Here is a 27,920-nt window from a genome sequence, read left to right on the forward strand (position 1 = left end):
TGACTTTTACTCTTTTGTAAGTTTTAAGGAAACTATATGGCATTCCCAGGTTATTTTCCGGTGACACTTCATCTAACCTTTCCTAGTAGGCATTGAGAACTCAACCATCATGCAAAAAGTGACTACTACCATTTTGGTCATTCTCATGATTGGGCTATTGAATATTGCATTGTACGCCGTTAGATGGTCCAATACTAGAAACTCAACCATCTCTGTGACCGTATGCTCACCATCACCTAAAACCACTGGCAGAGTAACAGATCCCTTAACTACTATAGGCTGGTTTTCGAAGCCATAACGGGACTAGCTTTCTTCAATGCAATGTTATACATGATGGGTTTTAAAAACACTGCACTGAAGAAAGCAAGTCTCATTTATGGCTTCAGCAATTAGCCTATAATAGTTAAGGGATTCATTACTCTATTACCAAGAATGTTCATGTGGTGGTGGTAGTGAGCCAAATGATCTTCTAGGTCACTTGTGCCATTGTAGACAAGTTTGGGGAGCTTGAAGGAGGCTAAGATGTTATGCGTTAACACTTCTAGGGCCAGGGGCTCATTAGCATAGTTCCAAGAGGTTTCTTTAGCTTTTGATCCATGGACCTCCTGAAGTAACTCTATCTTAAGAGCTGTGATTTGCTCCTCAACGGAAGCGTGTAATGAAGCACAAGAAACAAAAACCAACTTTGCGATGACTTAAAAGGATATGTAATGATGCACAAGAATCAAATAAGCTATAAATAAACCAAATTTCATTTATCAATGCCTTCGTACATAGTTTTTAACTCTACTTGAGCAAAAAAGCCAATATTAACAGATGGTTGTAAAACTTTATCCTAAACTATCTGTACTTGGTTCTTAAGTATCTTGTGTACTATATTTCAAGAGACAACAGTAATCTATTATTACCTTTGTCAATGTTTTGAAAGCCATTGGCGGCAATCAAACATGGAGTGGCTTAATGTTTCTAGACCGCATGTACGTCAAAAACTGACCCGGCAACTCTTCCAGTAGAGCTTGGACAACAGAAATCTGCCCGCCTGTAAAATCACCCTCATTTGATTAGTCGAAATCAAATTAAAATCAACAAAGTGTTCGACACTTGTAGATAATTGGTTTCAAATTTGATAATCACCATATTCAATTTTCTTAGGCTTGGCAAAGATACAAATGAGAAAGTCCATCATTTGTTTCGCCTATAACATTAGGAACTAAAAGTGCTGGCCAATTGTTTCAACATCCAAGCCAAGCCTACCACTATTATAAGCTCTCCGAATACACTTAAATTATTCTTTTGTCTAGATCCAACTTTTTTATTTTTCTTGAAATATTGCATCCAATACATGTTCAAACATGAGTGTGGGGACTCCAAGATCTCTCTAAATACATGGAATAAAGCTAAGAGAAAACTGAACAAACCTATTTGTATCTAGTACTTGTGCCTAAGTCCAAGGTGCATAACAAATCTTTGCTTGAGATAAAAATCATTAAGTTCGGGAGAAAGTGTGATAAAACCGAAAAGCTCGATGGCGTAGAACATGACTTGCTATGCACTTCTTGCATGGGAACAAATTGTACAATGTCTCGTGTAGCAACCCGACCTGTTGAACTCTCCAATCGACGTCCATCAGCATCCAGAACCTACAAAATTGTAAGAGACCAGAAACCTTTTTCTTATCACCATTTTAGTGGAAAAATTACAAGCAACTAGCACTCTAGAAATGCAAAAATTGACAATTCAAATATGCCAAATTGTTCTAGAATACAATGGCATACCTCCATTTGTTTAAAATCTGCATTTCCCACTCCAACTATAAGAATAGATAGAGGAAGATCAGATGCCCTAACTAAAGCATCCATTGTTTCTTGTATATCTGTCAAAACTCCATCCTACATAAGACCGCATATTTTTATAAGTTTAGACAAAGATTAACGATTCTTAACGTGCTACATGACGTAATACTTCATTTTTACCGTTATAATGAGCAGCACAAAATATTTGGTAATGCCGTTGGAGGTAGCCTGGGAAGCCATTTGTGCAGCCATGCTGATTACATGGCTGAACAAAGTAGGACCAGCCAGAGTGACGTTATGAAGAGCACTAGCATAAGCAGCCATGATGCCTTGAACACCTTCGACCTTTTATAGGCAATAAATTAACTAGTCTTAGAAGAACTTGTGCAGCTTTAAAGTTGAATGGCCATGGTGTGAACAACAAACACGGTTTTTCATACCTCATAGGCATTTGTACCATTCAAGTTAAAACAATGGGATAAAGTGCCATCATATGTCCTTCCTCCAAAGCCCCAAGCTGGAAACCTCCTATCAGAATCATAAAATTGTATGACCTCCCCAACCTCCATTATAGCCTGTTAATCAGGTCATTAGTAAGTTACCCACCATTATAGAGAATTCAAACAAGGTAAATCTCAAAAAATAGAGAACTAAACAGATACACTTTGCTGTATGCAAATGTAATCCATCTGAAATAATCTTTATACTATTTCATGGAGAACATTTCTCCACTAAATAGCAATGCATTATTATTGCAGACTTACTTGCTGGTAAGAATTCAATCGTCCTGAAGGATCAATGTAGTGCAAGGAATCTTGATTTCGAGGAGTCCCATTTGAAGCTGGACAAGTCGAATATGTAAATTTGCACCAGAACATAAGATCAGAAATAGGGAAAACAAAAATGCCTAGCACAGAGCTATTATTTACCTGTAAAGTCAATGGCAACCATAAAATTTATCTCAAATCCACTAGAAATGTAGTCAAGGAAACTGAAGTGCTCTTTCTCAATAAACTGATCTACAAAGAGCTGGCCCTTGAGAACCTGTAAGGCAAAGGTATGTTTAACAACACCACATATTTTTGGTAAAAATATTGATGCCAAGCATGGTGAACACCTTTTCCTGACCACGATGAGATGGTAAAATCAAATTTGCACCACTTCTATCTTTGTGAAGTTTTTCCAACTCAGAAACTGATTTATGAAGTTGGCTGATTAAGTAAATAAAGCAGTCCAAAGTCAGGCTTTTTCTTACCAGGCAACAAACACTTTGACTAGTAAAAGCTAACAGTGACAAAACCAACAAATGCAGAGGCCAAAATTTTAAAAAGTTACCCAATAAGTACATGATTGCCATTGCTGTTGAAATCGAAACACTCTATAAGTAATGGGTCATCCTGTAATCAACATAGAATCATAACTGTGGGATAAAAATCTTATAAAACTTTTAATATTTTATCATGGGAGCCTTAAAGAAATTGCGTGCTTGCCTTGCTTCCAAACTGTTGCATGCTTAGATATAAGGGTCTCCAAACTGGATTTAAATTGTTGTTTATCACCTCTGTCTTGTATATTGGGACATGATTTCCGTCTTCAGTTTGTCTTGATATTCTCAAGAAAGGATCCTATAAGCAATAAGAAGAATATGGAAGTTGTAAAACACACACATGCACAACTACACTAGTTAAATCATGAGCACATACACTTTTAGAAAACATGTCCACATTGTCTAACTGGGAACAACACAATTTCATCTCAACAGTTATCCTGGATAAAAAAGTTTCTTCAGCATGGACAGTCAGTGCCCCAAAGTTTCTGGAACCTCCTGGGCCATTTTTTCCATGGAGATTGAGAGTTAAAGTTCGATTACTTTTGGTCACTATCTGCCAAGAAAAAGTGAAGAACTCGAATGTTAGAAATAAGCAGTCTGACAAATCATTCTAAATGGTTCTAAGCCACTACCTTTGGAAAACTAGCAGTGGCAAGCAAATTTTATTTACAACCAGAAGAAAATGCAATATATTTCAGTAGCCATGATGAAAAATGAAGTGCAGGTTTATCAATAACTTCACTTGAAGGACGGTAGATACAAATGAAGTAATTCGAGAAAGTACTACTACTTCCCCAGTTCATAATAAAGAAATACATATTAAAATCCAAGAAACAATAATGGATGTGAGGCAACTCACCTCAGACAGAACACAAGTGGTTTCTCCCAAAAAATCCTGCTCATTCAAATTTAGTGCCTACAAAGCAACACAACAGAAAAGTTTAATAACAAAGAAAGCAGTGATACTTGTCATATGATAAATTCCAAATGCCGAAAGAAATTTTATGTAACAAGCATTCTTTCACTAGTTGGAAAGTCCTTGGTCCAATGGTAAAATCTGTAAAACACTTTTTCAACTAAGCTATACAGTCAGGCTCTTCATTTTTCTTGAAATTCTTAGTCCGACACTCATATCTAACATAGGTATGGGAGGTATGACCATCTAAGAACCTTAAAATAAACGGGAGAGGAAGCATACCATGTCAAACACATACTAGTATTCAACACTCACTGTAACACCCCAAACCCGGCCCAGACGTAATGACCGGATCCGACATGCCACATCGAAGCGTTTAAAACATTTTATATTGTTGATCCAGAAAAACTTACTTAATGTTTTAAAAGATAATTTCATTATAGTTTAAAGTGAATGGAAGCTGTGCTCCAGGTAGGAAACTGGAAAAGAGGTAGTGAGTCCATCGGACTGCTTAAGTACCAAGCTCCCTTCGGATTCAATCCTAGACATGCATACCGCTATTGCCATACCTTAACGTCATGGATATTTCTAAAAAACCGATTTAATTAAGTCATTTTTAAGAAAAATGATTAATTTTGAAAAATACTTTCATTGCGGAAGCTTTGCTTGTTGTCGTGTTATTTTGAAATCAATTGTAATATGTCATGACATACGTATACAGAAACAGAACATCATGCTTTTCAGAAAAAAATAACCCTAAGGGTATAACGGTAATTTTGCATACATAAGGGTGTTCAAGTAATTTCACTATTCTTAAGGTTTTCATACCTAACATAGCCATTTACTTACAATCAGAAACACTTACTACGTTTTCTTACCAACTTGGACCCGTTGGCCCATTATCCCGTTTTTGGCCAATTAAGCCCAAAAATATCGAAATGCACGGAATCGCGCACTCTGCAGTCTTATCACTTTAATTTACCATATACATCAAACTATTAATCTCATGAGCATCCACACACTCGCAAGATCTCAAAATACTGACTTTTCGGCATTTCGATTTTTACTTATCTTGATCTAGTTTATAAGAGGTGTTAGTTACACACTGCTTATGACGATATCTTGACGAGATCCACACACGAACCGCCTACAATTAGATTACTAACACGTTAATCTAACTATTCAAATCTGAACTACGTATTAACCCCTTACAATATTCAATAACCATACCTACAGATCGAGTAAGCTTATAAGAAATCAATAAAAACTCATTAACAAATTTTTGTCAGTGTTTACCACATAATCATAATTTCATTGCAAGCTGTCTTCCTGAGCAACAGTCACTAAATCATTTAACTAGAGCTACGAAACTCCAAATCAAGTGTCGTTAATTTTCCCTGAAAATAGACTCATATATCTTCTATCCATAAAATTTTCATAATTTTTGGTTTAGTCAATCAATACCAAATTTTTCTCAAAGTTTCTCATGTTTCACTATTTGACTAATCTGACCACTCTTCATTACGAATCAAATTTCTCATTGTACAGAATTCAAAATATGTTCTTATTTATTTCATTAGAAACTAGACTCAATAAGCTTTAATTACATAATTTATTCAGCTTCTAATTCATCTCCCAAAATTTATGGTGATTTTCCAAAGTCACGTTACTGCTGCTGTCCCAAGCAGATTTATTACCAAGTCACTCTTTCACACATACCTTGCATGCATGTTATTTAAACATGTATATCACCAATCAATCATCACATATCTATGATTTTACTTAAGTATAATCTCCATTTCATCATTTTAAAGACAACATGTTAGCCGATTTTTCCCTTTAGCATCTAAGGCACATGCATGCTCATTTGTTTGGCTCAACTTCACCTATCTTCCATTTTTTGTCAAAAGAACATGAAACAACAACCATTTCCTTCATTTTAATTCATGACTAAATGCTCACAACACAACTAAAAACCAAAATATGCTTCAAGAGTTAAGGTAGAATCAAGAAAAACTCATGAACCTCAAAATAGAAGTAAGGTACCAAGAACTTACCTTCAATTTTCCTCCTCCTAGTGACCGAACATTCAAGAGCTTTCTCCTCTCTTTTCTCTTCTCTAACTTTTGGCTATGATGAATAAAGATGAACAAAACTTTGTCCTTTTCACCCATTTTTCTTTTAATAAAATTTCATATTTCATTCATTTAATTCTTTAATACAAAAGACATGAAATGCCCATCATGGAACATTTACCTAACCCATTATCATGAAACATTTACCTAACTCATTATCATGGAATATTTACCTAACCCATTATCAATTTTTATAAATTTTTATCATAAATTATGGATATCAAGTGCACATATTGTCTACAACAACATGATGGCTGGCCACTTCATGTAAAATGGGAGGTTTGTCATGCAAATCCTCCTATTTTGCACTCCTATTTATTTGGCCACTTCAATTTAGCCTATAGCATTTTCAAACATTTTCACATAGGTCCTATTTCATAATTTCACTCACAAATGACAAAATCAAAGCATGAAATTTTGCCAACATTCACGAAATTCACGAAAATTAGGCGTTACAACTCTACCCCTTAAAGAAATTTCGCATCGAAATTTACCCGATCAAATAGTTGAGGTATTGTTGACGATAGTCTCTTCGATTCCCAAGTAGCTTCTTCCCTTCCATGATTACGCCAAAGCACTTTCACTAGCGGAATGATTTCCTTCGAGAACCTTAACATCTCGAGCCAATATTTGCAGGCTCCTCCTCAAAGGTCAAATCGATCCGAACTTCAATTTCGAACTAGCGGGACATGAGCGAGGTCAACCGCAGTAGCGCCTTAACATGGAGCGTGAAAACATCATGAATCTGTCTAACTTTGGAGGCAATTCAATCGATAAGCCATGGGCCTACTCGCTTCAAAACCCGATAAGGCCCAATGAACCGCGGACTCAACTTGCCCTTTTACTCAACCTTAATATCTTCTTTCAAGAAAAACCTTTAAGAAGACCATATCACCCATCGAGTACTCAATCTCCTTATGCTTCAAATCGCATACGACTTTTGCCTATCGATGCTTCTTTAACCGGTCCCTAATTATTCGACCTTATCCTCGTGACGCCTACCAACTCGGTCCAAGAACTTGTCGCTCTCTAGTTCGGTCCAACAACTAGGTGTACGACACCTTCGTCCATCTGATTTTCATACGGTGCCATTTGAATACTCGCCCAGAATCGTTATTGTACGCAAATTCTGCTAACAGCAAGTAATCCTCTCAACTACCTCGAAAGTCAATCACGCATCCCCTCAACATGTCCTTTAAAATCTGAATAACCCTCTCTGACTGACCATCAGTTTGGGGATGGAAAGCCGTACTAAAGTTCAATCGCGTCCCCAACGCCTCATGCAACTTTTGCCAAAACCGAGATGTGAATCTGGGATCCTGGTCAGAGACAATCGAAACTGGGATTCCATGAAGTCGTACAATCTCCGCCACATACAGCTTGGCTAACTTTTGAAGCGAAAAGTCAATACGTACAGGTATGAAATGGGCTGATTTGGTCAACCTATCCTCAATCACCCACATCGAGTCTTTCTTTGATGGTGTCAAAGGCAACCCACTCACAAAGTTAATGGTTACCCTCTCCCACTTCCAAAGTGATATCTTCACTGACTGTAACAGTCCAGAGGGTAATTGATGCTCAGCTTTCACTTGCTGGTATGTCAGACATTTCCCTACACACTCCGTTACTTCTCGTTTAAGTCCAGGCCACCAGTACAATTCTCGTAAGTCGTGATACAACTTGTTCCCTTCAGGGTGCATGGTACAAAGTCCTCAATGAGCTTCTTTCAATATTGTCTGCCTTAAATCAGAGTCCCTCGGAACACAAATTCTTCCTCGGAAATACAGAACTCCATCACCATTTAAATCGAACTCAGAAGTTTCCCCTTCCTTAACTTGTTGAAAACGAGCAACCAAAGACTCATCTTCCAACTGCTTTTCTTTAATCTGGTCCACCCAGGTTGGCCTTACTTACAATTCAGCCAACAAATTGCCATCATCATACAGACTCAAACGAGAAAACATTACTCTCAGATCAGATACGGTTCTACGACTTAAAGCATCAACTACCACATTAGCCTTGCCTAGGTGATACTCGATCGAACAGTCATAATCCTTAAGCAACTCAATCCATTTCCTTTGCCTAAGGTTCAGCTCCTTCTGAGTCAATAAATACTTAAGACTCTTGTGGTCTGTGTATATAATACACCTCTCTCCGTACAAGTAATGTCTCCAAATCTTAAGTGCAAATATCACTGCTGCCAACTCCAAATCATGAGTCGGATAGTTCCCCTCACGAGGCTTAAGCTATCGTGATGCATATGCAACCACCTTACCCTCTTGCATTAACACGCAGCCCAAACCCACGTGTGATGCATCACCGCACACAATAAAATCCTTCCTGGACTCACCGAATTAACACAGTGCTTGATCGAACTTTCTTCAACTTCTCAAAAGCTTCCTGCTGCTTCTCAGTCCATACAAACGATACTCCTTTCCTTATGAGTTTTGTCAGAGGTGCTGCCATCACAGAAAAAACCTTCCACAAACCTTCTGTAGTATCTTGTCAGTCCTAGGAAACTCCGTATTTCCGACACTGACCTAGGCGGCTTTCACTCCAAAATTCCTTCAATTTTTCGAGAGTCCACCTTAATCCCCCCAGCAGAGACCACATGCCCTAAGAAGGTTACCTCCCTCAACCAAAATTCACACTTGCTGAACTTCGCAAAGAGTTTTTTCTCCCTTAACACTCGCAGCACTATATGGAGATGCTCATCATGTTTCGCTTCAGTTTCAGAATATACCAGGATATCGTCAATAAAAACTACTACGAACTGATCTAAAAATGGTTAGAACACCCGATTCATTAGATCCATAAATGCTGCAGGTACGTCCCTATATAGTTTGTCTACCCTAACCGAGTGACCTAAAGGACTTAACACAGATACCCCACTCACCATCTTCTCAGAGTGCACACCCAACAACCCAGATATGACACATACAACATAGGAATGAGTAGATCCAATATCCACCAAAGCAGTATATAGCATGCCGAAACCAAGAACGCATTCAGCTTATGGCGTCAAAAGGCCGTCCTCGCTCTCGACGACGAGTTGCATACACCAAAGCTGGCTGTCGAGCTTCAACATTTCCGACACCCCTACCAGGTGCCCCCCGACCTCGACCGTTTCCATTTCTACCCCTACCTTGTCCACGTCCTCTCAGTGGTTGGGGTCTACCCCTTACGGGTTGAGCAATCCTCTGTTCAGCAACTTGAACCTGATTAGCTTTCTGAGGGTAGTCCCGTACTTTATGTTCCATAGATCCACATCGAAAACAAGCACCAGAGCGTTTCCTACACTCGCCCAAATGTACCTTACCACAGTCTCCACAGATTGATGGTCTAACAACATTCATCGGCACTGCTCGAACTGGTTCCTCCACTCTTACTCTCTTAACATTCCTATTAGCACCACCCGAGGGTCCTGAATTCCTCCGAAAACGATTCCGATCCTTCTCCCGATTCTACTTTTCAGCACGCTTTACCTCTTCAGCTATCTTAGCCTTCTCCACCAAAATCGTAAAATCCCGCTCCCTCTGCGGAGCAATCAACACCGTAAGATCATCTCTAAGACCATCCTCGAAGCGCACACTTCATTCATATTCTGTAGCGACTATGCCCACGGCATACCGGCTCAGCCTCAGAAACTCAGCCTCATATTCAGCAATTGTTTTACCTACTTGCACCAGATTCAAAAATTCCTTTCTGCGGGCGTCCACATAACTCGCCCCAACATACTTCCCCTTAAAGGCCGTCTTAAACAGTTCCCAAGTTACCCTATCAGTCGGGATCCCGTCTCTCACAGTGAGCCACCACTGATAGGCCTCGTCCTGCAACAACAATACGGTTCCCTTCAGCTTCTGCTCCACAGAGCAGTCCAAGTCGTCCATAATCCGTTCTGTGGCCTCCAACTAATATTCCGCCACATTCGGGGCTATACCAGACACGTCCCTAAAGATCTCCGCTCCGTTAGCCCGAAGTCGTTCAGAAATAGATCCTCGAACTCGATTGCCCGTACTTACCCCGGCAACCCTTTCCAGAATATGAAGCATTGCTTATGACAGGGCATCATCCTTGACACCGCGGTCATGAGACTCTACCTCTGTTGCCGGTGGTACCGGTGCATCCACCACCGGCATATGTCTCGAAAATAAAGATCTCGCTCGAGCACTTCCTCGGCTCCGTCCACGGCCTCTTGTACTCATATCGTATTATCTTGATTACGAATTTTTATGCATCAATTAATATTCCAGTATTTATTACAGATGTTTTATGAATCAGACAGAAATTCAGAGTTTGTTTTCACAGAATCGAAGTCTAGCTACAGTTTCAGTCTCTTATCAAATTTTCCTATGGTTTCAGTATCGTCTTATCTAGAGTATCCTAATAGGGTTTTAGTACAGACAGATAATTCAGGAGAATATTTAGAAAAGTTCAGAGTAATACTTACGTGCTTGGTAGGAGATTGAAATGCCACCTTCTAAAGATCTAAATTTTGAAAATCGCGTTTTTTGCAAAATTTTTTTTGTTTTTGAAAATTTTTATTTTTTTGTAAACTAATTCCACAGCCGAGTTGTTGTAACCTAGGCTCTGATACCACTCACTGTAACACTCCAAACCCGGCCCAGACGTTATGACCGGATCTGACATGCCACATCGAAGCGTTCAAAATATTTTATATTGTTGATCAAAAAAACTTACTTAGTGTTTTAAAAGATAATTTCATTATAGGTTAAAGTAAATAGAAGCTGTGCTCTAGGTAGGAAACCGAAAAAGAGGTGGTGAGTCAATCGGACTACTTAAGTACCAAGCTCCCTTCGGATCCAATCCTAGACATGCATACCGCCATTGCCACACTTTAACGTCATGGATATTTCTAGGAAATCGATTTCATTAAGTCATTTTTAGGAAAAGTGATTAATTTTGAAAAATACTTTAATTGCGGAAGCTTTGCTTATTGTCGTGTTATTTTGAAATCAATTGTTCTTTTTTTTGAAAACGCGCCTTAAAACTATCCAATCTCAACAGTTAAAATAAGTAATACCTATCTTAATAATACATATTAAAACCATCAAAAATAATTAAGCGACCTTATTACATTTAAAAACCCAAAACTTCAAACGTAAATAAAAGGATGTCCAGTTCACCAGAAGAAAATCAAACTTTCAGAACGGGTGGCCACTCCGAATTCCCTCACAGCTCCAAGCCCACTATGGTTGGGGATTACCTGCGTGGATGAAAATAAAAAGGGTGAGTTTGGGGAAACTCAGTGTGTAAATTAACCTAACCATAACCTATATCAGCTCGAACCACAGAAATAGAATAAGTTGGCCTTAGCCCAGAACAGAATTCAGAATAAAGCCTATAGGCCCATAACAGAACAGAACAGATATTACATGTTTATGTAGAAACCCAACCCAGATTCAACCATAACACCCCTATACCAGCCTTACACTATGTGAGGAGACTACTCGACCCACCCAACCGCTACACACCACAAAAATTGTAGCATGGCTGCTAAAACAGATAATGTGACAAAGTCACCAGATACAGATAATCGTGGCAGAGCCACCAGAACAAATATATGTGACAGAGCCACCAGATCAAATATTTGTGGCATAGCCACCAGGACGCTTCCTCCATAATATAACCCATGTCCCCATGCAACAGAAATAATATGTCATGACATACGTATACAGAAACAGAATATCATGCTTTTCAGAAAAAAATAACCCTAGGGGTATAATAGTAATTTTGCATACATAGGGGTGTTCAAGTAATTTCACTATTCTTAAGGTTTTCATACCTAACATAGCCATTTACTTACGATCAGAAACACTTACTGCATTTTCTTACCAACTTATACCCGTTGGATCATTATCCCGTTTTTGGCCCATTAAGCCCAAAAATATCGAAATGCACGAAATCGCGCACTCTGCAGTCTTATCACTTTAATTTACCATATACATCAAACTATTAATCTTATGAGCATTTACACTCGCAAGATCTCAAAATACCAGCTTTTTGACATTTCAGCTTTTCGGCTTGTGCCGATCTAGTCTATAAGAGGGTGTTAATTACACACCTATTTGCGACAATATGCTAATGAGATCCACACACGAACCGCCTACAATTGGATTACTAACACGTTAATCTAACTATTCAAATACGAACTACGTATTAACCCCTTACAATATTCGACCAACCACACCTACAGATCAGAGTAAGTTTATAAGAAATCAATAAGCAACTCATTAACAAATTTTTGTCAGTGTTTACCAGATAATCATAATTTCACTACAAGCTGTCTTCCTGAGCAACAGTCACTAAATCATTTATAACTAGAGCTACAAAACTCCAAATCAAGTGCCGTTAATTTTCCCTGAAAATAGACTCATATATCTTCTATCCATAAAATTTTCAGAATTTTTGGTTTAGTCAATCAATACCAGATTTTTTTCAAAATTTCTCATGTTTCACTGTTTAACTAATCTGACCACTCTTCATTACGAATCAAATTTCTCATTATACAGAATTCAAAATATGTTCTTGTTTATTTCATTAGAAACTAGACTCAATAAGATTTAATTACATAATTTATTCAGCTTCTAATTCATCTCCCAAAATTTATGGTGATTTTCCAAAGTCACGTTACTGCTGCTGTCCCAAGCAGATTTATTACCAAATCACTCTTTCACACATACCTTGCATGCATGTTATTTAAACATGTATATCACCAATCAATCATCACATATCTATGATTTTACTTAAGTATAATCTCCATTTCATCATTTTAAAGCACAACATGTTAGCCGATTTTTCCCTTTAGCATCTAAGGCACATGCATGCTCATTTGTTTGGCTCAACTTCACCTATCTTCCATTTTTCATCAAAAGAACATGAAACAACAACCATTTCCTTCATTTTAATTCATGACTAAATGCTCACAACACAACTAAAAACCAAACTATGCTTCAAGAGTTAAGGTAGAATCAAAAAGAACTCATGAACCTCAAAATAGAAGCAAGGTACCAAGAACTTACCTTCAATTTTCCTCCTCCTAATGACCGAACATTCAAGAGCTTTCTCCTCTCCTTTCTCTTCTCTAACTTTCGGCTATGATGAACAAAGATGGACAAAACTTTGTTCTTTTCACTCATTTTTCTTTTAATAAAATTTCATAGTTGTGACAGCCCCAAATTGACCCTAGTCGGGAAGTGGTTTCGGGACCACAAACCGAGTCATAAAAACAATTAAATATTGGATTCTGTGTTTATTATATGTGTATATAGACATGTGTGGAAATTTCGTGTTTGAATTTTGAAAATTTTAAGTGAATTTTGCTAAATAGGACTTGTGTGAGAAAACTTAGAAATATGATAGGCAAATGTTGAAGTGGCCTATTGATGCATACTAGGAAATGTTGTCCTTGCATGTCAAATTGCCCAATTATTGCTATAGTGGCCGGCCAAGGTGGGTATTGATGGGTAAAGGAAACATGCTCCCAACATGTTTGGTTAGTGAGTGATGTATGAAGCAATAAAATAATGTGCTAGCATTAAAGAAAATGTTGAAAAAAAAAAGAAAGAAAAAAAAAGTGTGTGGATGCCCCATTGCCGTGACTAACCAAAGAAAGAAAAAAAAGAGGAATTTGGTTATGCTTTGTTCTTCTTGCCGTGAACCAAAGGAAAGAATTGGAGAGCTTTTCATTAAGCAAATTCGGCAACCCTTCTTCTAATTGGAGGTAAGCTTTGAGATGTTGGCTTTAACTTCTTGAGTTTGTTGAGCTAATTGTCATAATGCATTTTGGTAATGTCATGAAAATCAAACTTTCATGGGGGTTTGAACATCAAGCCGTGTATCAAAAGGTTAGGAGAAGGGATTGTTTCATGTTGTATTGAACAAGTTGAGATCGATATGAGGTTAAAAATTTGTGAAAGTTTAGTTAGGAAATGTTTGGTACATTCGGCCATGAGGGTGAGGTTTTCGGCTATGGTGATTAATAATGGTGATAGTTGTTGTTCATACTAAATCTAGATGAACAAGGGTAGTTGCTTACATCTTAATAATTATGAGGTTCTTTCTTGAATCTACCTTAAACCCATGAAGCATTCGGCCATGGTTGATAGTGAAGAGGTTGATATATTTTCTTTATGTTAAATGAATAAGTGTGGATGGGTGAAGCTTGAATTAGTTAAATGTTCATATAGGTTGTTTGGATGCTAATGCCGTATATGAGGATGTTGAACTTGATTAAACAATATTCGCTAGCATGATAGGTATGAAATATTAAGTAAGTAAAAATGCTAAATTGTGCTTATATATGTATTCGCCAAGGAAGTGTGGTATGAAGCTTCGGTAAGCTTGAGAGATGAATGACCAAATGAGCTATGGGTCATGTATGATTAAATTTTTATGCATATGTGTGTGTGGCATTAGGAGCTAATGGCATTCGGCATTGTTTAACTAAAAATTTGAAATGAATGCTTAAAAGTTAAATGGGTCGCCCAAGTGACCGAATGTGTTAAAAACAATATATGGTTGCCGTATGTGTGTGTTTGATTGGAAAGTAAATTTGTTTGATTTAGCTTAAGAGCTCAAAGGATCGAAGTTGGACAAGGGAAAAGAAAAAGTAATTGAATAGCCATTGAAGACGTGCGACAACGTTCGAGGTAAGTCATTAAGCATATATTTGGTGTTGATGTAAATGACCATAATATATATGCAATTGTGTTTAAATGAGTTGATGTGTAAATGGAAATGTATGTGTATGGAATGATGCCATTGTTGAATGTATAAAGGCAGCAAAATGCATAAGGTATTGGTCTCGGCACTAAGTGTGCGGGTATAAATGGACACGGTGACAAGATTGGCACTAAGTGTGCGAGTTTAAAATTGTACAGAACTAAGTGTGCGAGTTTGATTATATAGCACTAAGTGTGCGAGCTGAAAATATATAGCATTAAGTGTGCGAGCTGAAAATTATATAGCACTAAGTGTGCGAGCTGAAAATTATATAGCACTAAGTGTGCGAGCTGAAAATATATAGCACTAAGTGTGCGGATTCACTATATGCTCTTGTATTACAATTGGCACTGAATGTGCGACATTATCGAGTTAATCCCGGACAGCGGATCGGGTAAGTACCTTGAGCTCATGACGAATAGGCAATACGTTCATGCTCGGGGTTGAGCTTGGTAAGCTTTAAATCTATGTGATGATTGCAATTGTATGATTGTGGTGAAAATGAGTTGATGTGTGAAAATGCCTCAAATATCTTATTGTATAGAACATGAAATGTGGATGTATGGCTTGGTATGAGATTGAACCGAAAGGTCCGAGGAATTATGGTATAGTTTCGATATGGATGGAGTACCTAGCCTCGTTTATCGTTTCATGTTGTGATAATTTTATTAATGGATGGTTGATGAATGCTTATGACTTACTGAGTTATAAACTCACTCGGTGTTTTCTTGTCACCCATTTTAGGTCTCTTGGACTCGTCTCGTTTGCGTGCTCGGAACCGTCGTTGAAGTCATCACACCGGCTGGAAATCTTTTGGTTTTGTCTTCGTAGTTGAACTAGGAGAACATTTGGCATGTATAGGCTATTTTGTTTTGTTGAATTGTGGGTTGTAAACTTTAAGCAATGCGAAAATGGCCTATGTGGTCGGTTGAGTGTGATTCTAAAACCTATGGTTACGAGCCTTAGAAACCTTAATTTTGATAAGGTGGCCATAGTTACATTATGTATGATGAAATAGTTGGCCATGGAAGAATTATGAAATAGTCATTGTTTGCTTTAGTAACAGATACTGCCAGCAGCAGTGAGGTGAGATGGAAAAATCACTAAAAATAGTAAAAGTAGAATTAAATAGTGAATAAATTATTAAATTGAACCTTGATGAATCTATTTTCATATGGACGAAATGAAACGACCATATGAGCCGTATTTTAAGAGATATTCGAGATTTCGTGAGACAGGGCCAGAACGGTTTCTGGATCCTCTGTTTCGACTTTGAAAATTTACCATAAATTATCCAGAAACAATTAGGAGTCATGCCTTATATGTGTAGATTCCCCTTTGAGTCTAGTTTCATTAGAAACAAACTGCATGAGCATTGGAGCTCTGTACGAGATAATATCTAGGTCGTAATGCGCAAAGGTCAGTGTAGTCGAACTCTGAAACAGGAGTGACTTTAACTAATAAACTGTACCAATTGGCCCGACCAAAAATTCTAGAAATTACTCCAGGGATGGATATATGAGTCTAATTTCAGGAAAAATTTACGGAACTGATTTTCGAGTTCTGGAACTCGAGATATGATTTTTAAGGTGACAGTGACGCAGTTAGCTAGCCTGCCTGGAACTGAAATCAATTATTGTCAAGAGAGAAATAAGGGAAGTAAGCCCGGTAACACTACGTGATCAAATCCGGTGACGGTCACGGGTTTGGGGTGTTACATTTTATTGGTATCAGAGTTAGGGTTTAGTCGGTTCTAGGACTACCATAGCACGTGTGAGTCTAGCTATACATGCCCAAAATGTTAGTGCTTAGAAATGTGATGACTTCTGACGGTTGAAGTTTTTATTTTGATTTGCAAATGGAACCCGGGGTAGAGAGACCCTTGGCGGATGACGTTGAAATTGTAGCGGCTGTTCCTGCGCAAGGAACACCGCTGTTGAGCCTCGGTCATCCGCGAATAATCAAATCGAAGGGCGAAACAAGCCTTCTTCACCATGATGAATGAGTGGGTCGCATAATATGCCCGAACCAATCCGGCTGTCCAACCATTCCCGAATTTAAATACTCCACCCAAGAGCCCGTAATGCCTCCGATTCATCGATCCTGTGAGGTGAGTAAACCACCGTGGACTTGATTAGGAAGCGTGGGGTGAGGAGTTCAAGGCCATAGTTACTAATGATGCCGAAAAGGCCGAGTTCGCTCAATAACACCATTAGAGTGTTAGATGAACTATCATGCACACCGATGAATGTCTTAAGTGTGCTATATCCTTGTTATGAGACTCACTTACTATTGGTGGAGGACTTTAATTTCCATAGTCCCAAATGAACGAGTTACTTGGGATTTCTTTCAATCCAATTTGAAAGAAATACATTAGTCAACGGTTTATCAATCGAAGCGTAAGGAATTCTTGGAACTCAAGCAAGGCCGGATGATCAGATCTAAATACGAACATGAGTTCGTAAGACTTAGTCGGTATGCTCGGGAGTGTGTGGTGGTGAGGTTGCTATGTGCAAGAGATTAGAAGAAGGCTGAATTTGAAGCTAGAGATTTTCGTAAAAGATCGACGGTAAAGCTCTATTCTCACCAGTAAAGAGGTTCGGGGAGGACACCAAGAAGTCGAGGACGATCGGGAATTTCCATTAGAGCCCCACCATTGACGGACTCCGAGCTACTTGGTAGCTAGTGTGGGCAATAATCGTCAAGAGAGACACGAATGCCCCAATGTGGAAGATGACACCTAGGTGAATGTTGGGGTAAGTCTGTTAATAGGGCCTATTATGGATGCGGTTCGAAGGACCACCTCATTAGAGATTGCACGGAGCTAGATGAGAGGAATAAGACGCAAGGTGCAAGACCTAGTGGAACGACGATCGGAGGTAGGCCCCGAGAATCTCTGGAGGTAGGAGTGGTAATCGAGAGGAGCCTCTAATACGGCTATCCGCTTCCGAGACCCGTGCTCTCGCTAGAGCATATGCCATCCGCAAGCACGAGAGGAGGCATCCTCCCCGACGTCATCATCGGTATTTTTACTCTCTTTAATACTAGTTTGATTGCATTGATTGACCCGCTCTACTCATTCATATGTATGTGAAGCCTTAGCATCCAAGAAGACTCTACACCGCTGAGTCTCTTCAATTGTAATTCAGTGTCAAACCCTTTGGGTCAATACGTACTAGTTGATAAAGTGTGCAAGAGATGCCCCTAATAATTCGAGAATCCTTTTTCGGTCAATCGATGCTTCTACCATTTGATGAATTCGATGTTATTCTTGGTATGGATTGGTGACCAGTACATGATGCAAGCAGGTGGATCGCAAAAGGAAAACCATTGATTTGAGGAGTGCAAATAACGAGGTAGTCCGAGTTGAGTCTCTTGATTTAAAAGGAGTGCCAACGATAATATCTTCTATGGTCGCTCGGAGATATGTGAAAAGGGGTGTGAAACATACCTTGCGTATGTGTTTGAAAGTAAAGAGATGGAAAAGAAACTCGAATCGGTACAGTGGGTTTGTGAGTATTCAGATGTTTTTCCCGAGGAGTTACCGGATTGCCACCGTTCGAGAAGTGGAATTCGCATCGGTTGTACCGGTACTACTACCGATCTCAATAGCCCGTGTCGTATGGCATTAACGGAGTTAAAGGAATTGAAGGTTCAATTGCAAGAATTGACGGATAGAGGTTTCGCCGACCAGTTTTTCTCCATGGGCGCACCAAGATTGTTTGTGAAAAGAAAGACGGAACCATGAGGTTGTGCATCGACTATCGTCAACTCAATAAAGTGACGATAAAGAATAAATATCCGTTGCCACGAATTGACGATTTGTTTGATCAATTAAAGGGAGCCTCGGTGTTTTCAAAGATAGATTTGAGATCGGGTACTATCGGTTGAGGGTCCGAGAATCGGACATACCAAAAACGCTTTTAGAATGAGGTACGGTCACTACAAATTCTTGGTGATGCCGTTTGGGCTCACTAATGCCCTACGGTGTTTATGGATTTAATGAATAGAATTTTCAGCCATACTTGGATCGGTTCGTAGTTGTATTTATCGATGACATTTTGGTCTATTCGAGAGATGAAACCGAACATCTTGAACACCGAGGCTAGTGTTGCAAATCTTACGAGATAAGCGATATATCGCAAAGTTCAAGAAATGTGAATTTTGGTTGAAAGAGGTTAGCTTTTGGGGCACGTGGTGTCCGTGATCGGTGTCGGTGGACCCGAACAAAATTTCGCCATAGTCGATTGGAAACCACCAAGGAATGTTACCGAAGTTAGGAGCTTTTGGGGCTTGCGGATACTATCGACGATTTGTGAAAGGTTTTTCGGTGATAGCTGCACCGATGACAAAACTACTTCAAAAGATGTTAAGTTCGAGTGGTCGGAATGTTTGTCAAGAAAGTTTCGATCGACTAAAGACCCGTTTAGTCGAGGCCCCAGATTAGTACAAATGAGTCCCAGAAAGAGTTTGTCATATCTGATGGCGCATCCTTGCTTGGGTTAGGTTGTGTGTTGATGCAAGAAGGTCGAGTTGTGGCTTACGCGTCGAGACAACTAAAGCCGCATGAGAGAAACTATCCGACCCATGACCTTAAACTAGCGACCATAGTGTTCGCCTTGAAGATATGGCGGCATTACTTGTTTGGGGAAAGGTGTCACATTTATTCGGACCACAAGAGTCTAAAATATTTGATGACTCGAGAGATTTAAACCTGCGACAAAGACGTTGGCTTGAGTTGTTGAAAGACTATGAACTCATCATTGATTATCACCGGAAAGGCCAACGTGGTGGCCGATGCCTTAAGTCGCAAGGCACCGCTTGCTTTGAGAGCGATGGATGCTCATCTATCCGTTTCACCCGATGAGGTGCTAGTAGTCGAATTAGAGACCAAACCGTTATTGATTCATCAAGTACTCGAATCTCGGAAGGTCGACGCCGAATTGGTCTCTAAGCGAGCGAATGTGTTTGAATGAGGAATCGAATTTCGATTGACGACCATGATTGCTTGACGTTCAAGGGTCGATTATGTATTCAAGGAATTCAAACTTGTTTCGATGATTTTGAACGAGGCTCACGAGAGTCGAATGTCAATCCACCCGGTAGTACTAAAATGTACAATGACCAAACGTCGGTTTTGGTGACATGGTATGAAACGAGACATCTCGACTTTGTTTGAGATGTTTAATATGTCAACAAGTGAAAGCGGAGCATCAAGTGCCATCGGGATTACTTCATCCGATCACGATACCCGAGTGGAAATGGGATCGAGTCACCATGGACTTTGTATCCGGACCGCCTTTGTCGCAAGTAAGAAGGATGCGATCCGGGTCATTGCGATAGATCGACCAAGTCGCTCATTTTATTCTGTCCGCACGGATTTTTCGCTGATAAATTGGCGAATTTTACGTCTCCCAAATTGTTCGATTGCATGGGGTACCTATTTCTATCGTGTCGGATAGAGACCCAAGATTTACATCGCGATTTTGGAAGAAATTGCAAGAGGCTTTGGGTACCAAACGCATTTTAGCAATTTTCATCCCCAAACCGATGGTCAATCCGAACGGATAATTCAAATACTCGAGGATATGTTGAGATGTTGCATCCTTGAGTTTAGTGGGTCATGGGAACGGTATTTACCTTTGATTGAATTCGCCTACAACAATAGTTTTCAATCGAGTATTAAGATGGCGCCTTACGAGGCTTTATACGGTCGTAAATGCCGTACCCCATTATTCTAGACTGAACTTAGTGAAAGTAAAATCTTTGGGGTTGATTTGATTAAGGAGGCCGAGCGAAAGTTCGAGTAATTCGTGAAAGTTTGAAAGTCGCCGGATCGCCAAAAGTCGTATCTTGATTTGAAAAGAAAAGACATTGAATATCGGGTTGGGGACAAGGTATTTCTCAAAGTTTCACCACGAAAGAAGGTGCTTAGATTTGGTCGTAAGGGCAAATTGGGTCCGAGGTTCATCGGGCCGTATGAAGTATCCGAACGAGTTGGACCATCGATACCGATTAATCCCGCCTCGAGCTCGAAAAGATTCACAACGTTTTTCATGTCTCGATGCTTGACGATATAGGTCCGACGACACACGTAATCACTCCATCCGAGGTCGAGGTTCACCTAATTTGAGTTATGAAGAAGAGCCGGTTCGCGATTCGATGCGCCAAGTAAAAGAGTTGCGCAATAAGAAAATCCCATTAGTGAAGGTGTTGTATGTAAATGCGAATTGAAGAAGCCACTTGGAAACTTGAGGACTCTATGAAAGAGCGATACCCGAGCCTATTTACCGGTAAGATTTTCGGGACGAAAATTTCTTAAGTGGGGGAGAGTTGTGACAGCCTCAAATTGACCCTAGTCGGGAAGTGGTTTCGGGACCACAAATCGAGTCATAAAAACAATTAAATATTGGATTCTGTGTTTATTATATGTGTATATAGACATGTGTGGAAATTTCGTGTTTGAATTTTGAAAATTTTAAGTGAATTTTGCTAAATAGGACTTGTGTGAGAAAACTTAGAAATATGATAGGCAAATGTTGAAGTGGCCTATTGATGCATACTAGGAAATGTTGTCCTTGCATGTCAAATTGCCCAATTATTGCTATAGTGGCCGGCCAAGGTGGGTGTTGATGGGCAACGGAAACATGCTCCCAACATGTTTGGTTAGTGAGTGATGTATGAAGTAATAAAATAATGTGCTAGCATTAAAGAAAATGTTGAAAAAAAAAAAAGAAAGAAAAAAAAAGTGTGTGGATGCCCCATTGCCGTGACTAACCAAAGAAAGAAAAAAAAGAGGAATTTGGTTATGCTTTGTTCTTCTTGCCGTGAACCAAAGGAAAGAATTGGAGAGCTTTTCATTAAGCAAATTCGGCAACCCTTCTTCTAGTTGGAGGTAAGCTTTGAGATGTTAGCTTTAACTTCTTGAGTTTGTTGAGCTAATTGTCATAATGCATTTTGGTAATGTCATGAAAATCAAACTTTCATGGGGGTTTGAACATCAAGCCGTGTATCAAGAGGTTAGGAGAAGGGATTGTTTCATGTTGTATTGAACAAGTTGAGATCGATATGAGGTTAAAAATTTGTGAAAGTTTAGTTAGGAAATGTTTGGTACATTCGGCCATGAGGGTGAGGTTTTCGGCTATGGTGATTAATAATAGTGATAGTTGTTGTTCATACTAAATCTAGATGAACAAGGGTAGTTGCTTACATCTTAACAATTATGAGGTTCTTTCTTGAATCTACCTTAAACCCATGAAGCATTCGGCCATGGTTGATAGTGAAGAGGTTGATATATTTTCTTTATGTTAAATGAATAAGTGTGGATGGGTGAAGCTTGAATTAGTTAAATGTTCATATAGGTTGTTTGGATGCTAATGCAGTATATGAGGATGTTGAACTTGATTAAACAATATTCGCTAGCATGATAGGTATGAAATATTAAGTAAATGAAAATGCTAAATTGTGCTTATATATGTATTCGCCAAGGAAGTGTGGTATGAAGCTTGGTAAGTTTGAGAGATGAATGACCAAATGAGCTATGGGTCATGTATGATTAAATTTTTATGCATGTGTGTGTGTGGCATTAGGAGCTAATGGCATTTGGCATTGTTTAACTAAAAATTTGAAATGAATGCTTAAAAGTTAAATGGGTCGCCCAAGTGACCGAATGTGTTAAAAACAATATATGGTTGCCGTATGTGTGTGTTTGATTGGGAAGTAAATTTGTTTGATTTAGCTCAAGAGCTCAAAGAATCGAAGTTGGACAAGGGAAAAGAAAAAGTAATTGAATAGCCGTTGAAGACGTGCGACAACGTCCGAGGTAAGTCATTAAGCATATATTTGGTGTTGATGTAAATGACCATAATATATATGCAATTGTGTTTAAATGAATTGATGTGTAAATGGAAATGTATGTGTATGGAATGATGCCATTGTTGAATGTATAAAGGCAACAAAATGCATAAGGTATTGGTCTCGGCACTAAGTGTGCGGGTATAAATGGACACGGTGACAAGATTGGCACTAAGTGTGCGGGTTTAAAATTGTACAGCACTAAGTGTGCGAGTTTGATTATATAGGTATAAGTGTGCGAGCTGAAAATATATAGCACTAAGTGTGCGAGCTGAAAATTATATAGCACTAAGTGTGCGAGCTGAAAATATATAGCACTAAGTGTGCGGATTCACTATATGCTCTTGTATTACAATTGGCACTGAGTGTGCGACATTATCGAGTTAATCCCGGACAGCGGATCGGGTAAGTACCTTGAGCTCATGACGAATAGGCAATACGTTCATGCTCGGGGTTGAGCTTGGTAAGCTTTAAATCTATGTGATGATTGCAATTGTATGATTGTGGTGAAAATGAGTTGATGTGTGAAAATGCCTCAAATATCTTATTGTATAGAACATGAAATGTAGATGTATGGCTTGGTATGAGATTGAACCGAAAGGTCCGAGGAATTATGGTATAGTTTCGATATGGATGGAGTACCTAGCCTCGTTTATCGTTTCATGTTGTGATAATTTTATTAATGGATGGTTGATGAATGCTTATGACTTCTTGAGTTATAAACTCACTCGGTGTTTTCTTGTCACCCATTTTAGGTCTCTTGGACTCGTGTCGTTATGCGTTTCTCGAACCGTCGTTGAAGTCATCACACCGGCTAGAAATCTTTTGGTATTGTCTTCGTAGTTGAACTAGGAGAACATTTGGCATGTATAGGCTATTTTGTTTTGTTGAATTGTGGGTTGTAAACTTTAAGCCATGCGAAAATGGCCTATGTGGTCGGTTGAGTGTGATTCTAAAACCTATGGTCACGAGCCTTAGAAACCTTAATTTTGATAAGGTGGCCATAGTTACATTATGTATGATGAAATAGTTGGCCATGGAAGAATTATGAAATAGTCATTGTTTGCTTTAGTAACAGATGCTGCCAGCAGCAGTGAGGTGAGATGGAAAAATCACTAAAAATAGTATAAGTAGAATTAAATAGTAAATAAATTATTAAATTGAACCTTTATGAATCTATTTTCATATGGACGAAACGAAACGACCATATGAGCCGTATTTTAAGAGATATTCGAGATTTCGTGAGATAGGGCCAGAACGGTTTCTGGATCCTCTGTTTCGACTTTGAAAATTTACCATAAATTATCCAGAAACAATTAGGAGTCATGCCTTATATGTATAGATTCCCCTTTGAGTCTAGTTTCATTAGAAATAAACGGCATGAGCATTGGAGCTCTGTACGAGATGATATCCAGGTCGTAATGCGCAAAGGTCAGTGTAGTCGAAATCTGAAACAGGAGTGACTTTAACTAATAAACTGTACCAATTGGCCCAACCAAAAATTCTAGAAATAAATCCAGGGATGGATATATGAGTCTAGTTTCAGGAAAATTTACTGAACTGATTTTCGAGTTCTGGAACTCGAGATATGATTTTAAGGTGACAGTGACGCAGTTAGCTAGCCTGCCTGGAACTGAAATCAATTATTGTCAAGAGAGAAATAAGGGAAGTAAGCCCGGTAACACCACGTGATCAAATCCGGTGACGGTCACGGGTTTGGGGTGTTACAATATTTCATCCATTTAATTCTTTAATACAAAAGACATGAAATGCCCATCATGGAACATTTACCTAAACAATTATCATGGAACATTTACCTAACTCATTATAATGGAATATTTACCTAACCCATTATCAATTTTTATCAATTTTTATCATAAATTATGGATATAAAGTGCACATATTGTCTACAACAACATGATGGCTGGCCACTTCATGTAAAATGGGAGGTTTGTCATGCAAATCCTCCTATTTTGCACTCCTATTTATTTAGCCACTTCAATTTAGCCTATAGCATTTTCAAACATTTTCACATAGGTCCTATTTCATAATTTCACTCACAAATGACAAAATCAAAACATGAAATTATGCCAAGATTCACAGAATTCCCGAAAATTAGGGCGTTACACTCACATCCGAATCTAAGTAACATAGCATCTAAGCTCAAACTCATTGATAATTATTCTTTTAATATTGTTCACTATAAACTTAGGTTCCTCAAATGTTGGGTGCTATTTAAATTCACACAGGAAGTAGTTTCACTTAAGAAATATGGAAAGGAGGTTATCCAGCACGTAAATTTTGAAACATTATGATTGGTAATGAAGCCATAGTAATCTGAAATCTACTTATATCTCTTCCGAACTTGTCAATGACATTCATTAATTAAATTTGGAAATGAAATAATAAAGCCTTGAAAAGAAAAAGAAGAAGAATTTTGACATACTTTCACAGGTATGTTGTGATATTTGGTATCCACATCATATACATGAAAACTGGAGCAGGAGGAAAGGAGAAGAACGTCAGTCTCACAATCCACACACAAACCTACAGTACATTTTGGGGGAAAATAATCTGATAGACATACAGAATATATGGGAAACTTACACCAAATTTTGAACAATCTCAAACTGATAAGCAACATGAATCTTATCAATCCAAGCAGGATTCAAACTGTTGAGTATAACTTCAGTACGACCGAGCTCCTCTAGTGTCCCATCCATTTTCTTTACATACAAAACTGCCATAGGATCACTCTACAAGAAAACAAAAGCAGTTGCAATTTTGACGTCAACTTTTACTATGTGAAGCAAATCTTACATGCAATAAAAGACCTGAATTTCCAGGTACATCCTATGATGCAAGACATGTTCTATACCTCTTATTTTCAGATGTTTAGAATCAACGAGGCATGTACTTCATGTTATAAACTTCCAATATTTTGTGAATAAGAAATGATAAAGGCACTTGCACCAAAATGAAGAAAGCAAGATGTATCTAGAAGCTTACCTTCGATGTTATGTCAAGATCACGCAAGTTTGATGCTGACAATGATAACTGCAATGCACATTTTAATAACATTAAAACACCATAAGAGTCAGCTTTTTCACATTATAACACTAATATGAACTATCCCAACTGTATCCATGAAATTGTTTCCATGCAACATTAAGATGTCTGGAAACAACTAATCACCCTTCATTAACTAAGTGGATGTCTGGAAACAACTAATCACCCTTCATGAACTAAGTCGACGGCTCGTGGCTGCAGAAATGAACATATCATTCAAATGATAATAGGGGAGAAAAGAGAGAACACACACACACACATATATTCTTGCAAAAACATGAAAATCTAGTATATGATCATATTTTAGCATGAAGACAATCTCTCCATTTAATTTATTTACCATTTTAAGTAAGTCAAACCAGACAACCGTGACAGGGCTAATACTTGATTTCAAGCATAAGATATGAATAGTTGATAGCTTGATGGATTCGTTATAATAACCAGTACTTATTAATCCAATAAAAAATAGTGCAAGGTAATAAAAAAATATGTATAACGCCAAGCCCTTGCATATGATAAAACATTTATTAACCAAATGGTTGAACCTGAGATTCTACATCTCAGCCTACTATTTGTACAAGAATCTAGAAAAGAGTATCCTGCACTGTTTCAGCCAGGGAAACAGTGATTAGTACATAAGTTTTGAAGTGGAAAAAGTCAAGACTTAGGGTTAACATGATAAGGACTGCTATGAGCCATAGAACCCCTGCTATCCATATACTAGTTTAAGGTGGTACTAGGAAAACGGGAAACGTAAAGATTGAACAGTAAATAAGCAATAAAAAACTATTTCAGGTATCTACTCCAATTTTTGTTTTTTATGTACATGTCCAACACATCTGGTCTACTAAGATATGACCATTCAAAGGGCATCTAAATGTATACGAATATCTTACAATAATCTGAGTGCACCCATGTCAAGCACAATCCCATATCTGGCCCTTATGGTCTTTGAGTCCAAATAACATAAGCAGTTAAACACACAAAATAAACCTCATTAATCAATCAATCCAACATATATACACACATACACTAAAACTATAGTAAAATCAACAAAAGAAACACTCAAGTCAAATATCAAAATTCCTTCTTAATCAAGTGTGAAAAAAGGAGATTATATTTTGATGCAAAACCCCTATCAAAATTTTAAACCCAAGGATTTTAAATATAATGATAATAATAATAAAATACGGTACCTCAATTTGAGTAAAAAGAGGAGAATGACCTCGAACTCTATAAAAGTGATGAATGGCTTCGTTATGTCCTGTATCATTATTCATAGTGGATCTACCATGAACCCCACCACCTATAGCTTGCTTCCCTCCTTTCAGGTCACCAGAAAGGCAGCCTCCCATGTCTTTTTCAATTTCTTTGACAAATTAAAACCCTAATCAGCTTATAAATTTTATATTTGCGTAAAAGTGCTTTTCCAGGAAAAAAGAACCCTTTTTTACTCATAATTGGTGGGGGTTTAGGTTAATTTTTGTATTTATTAGGTTCTCATTAAAACTCTCGGGAGCTCTTAGAAAAAAAATATAGCAAAATTTGCCTAGAAATTGAAGGAGGGTGTTTTGGTGAACAAAATTGAACCGCACTGGAACAGTGGAAACGTTGTGCGGTCAAAGAATAATCAAAATGAACAAAAATTTGGTCAATTGGTAAAAAAAAAAAAAAGAAGAAGAAGAAATTCTTCAAAAATTTAATTTTCAATTGTATTGTATTGGAATCTTAAACTTTTTTTATAAAACGAAATTCAGAGTTTTCTCGGTAAAATTAACCTGATGAAATTTTGGTAATTTTAGAAAAGAAAATACAATAAATAATGAAGTTATGGTTTGGAATTAATTAATAATAATATATGGAATGTGTATAATATTGAAATAAAAATAGGTTAAATTATGAGTAAAATAAAATTTAAATACATAAATACATCAAATTAAGAACACTAAATAGATTAGGAGATAATAAACTGTTCATATTAAAATAAAATGTATAAAAAATCAAAATAAGACTTTAGTCAATTGGTAAATTTAAGAAATAAATAACTCAAAATCTAATTGACATGGATTCAAATATTA

The 27,920-nt window shown here is 38.1% G+C and overlaps 1 protein-coding gene across 1 annotated transcript; it reads right to left on the reverse strand.

Moving 5' to 3' along the window:
• Positions 1-729: 729 nt before the first annotated feature.
• On the reverse strand, positions 730-27,425 carry LOC108461806 (protein BONZAI 3-like). The gene is made up of 16 exons (XM_053024757.1): positions 27,039-27,425; positions 25,783-25,830; positions 25,381-25,529; positions 25,220-25,268; positions 3,983-4,039; positions 3,497-3,676; positions 3,284-3,418; positions 3,129-3,190; positions 2,911-3,004; positions 2,723-2,837; positions 2,558-2,634; positions 2,234-2,368; positions 1,974-2,138; positions 1,776-1,889; positions 1,601-1,640; positions 730-1,039 (listed from the first exon to the last, which is right to left on the reverse strand). Exons 1-16 carry the CDS (start codon positions 27,195-27,197, stop codon positions 942-944), a joined length of 1,677 nt encoding a protein of 558 aa, XP_052880717.1. The 5' UTR covers positions 27,198-27,425; the 3' UTR covers positions 730-941.
• Positions 27,426-27,920: the final 495 nt, after the last annotated feature.

Source organism: Gossypium arboreum, chromosome 13, assembly GCF_025698485.1.
Source record: "Gossypium arboreum isolate Shixiya-1 chromosome 13, ASM2569848v2, whole genome shotgun sequence".
Taxonomy (NCBI): Eukaryota; Viridiplantae; Streptophyta; class Magnoliopsida; order Malvales; family Malvaceae; genus Gossypium; species Gossypium arboreum.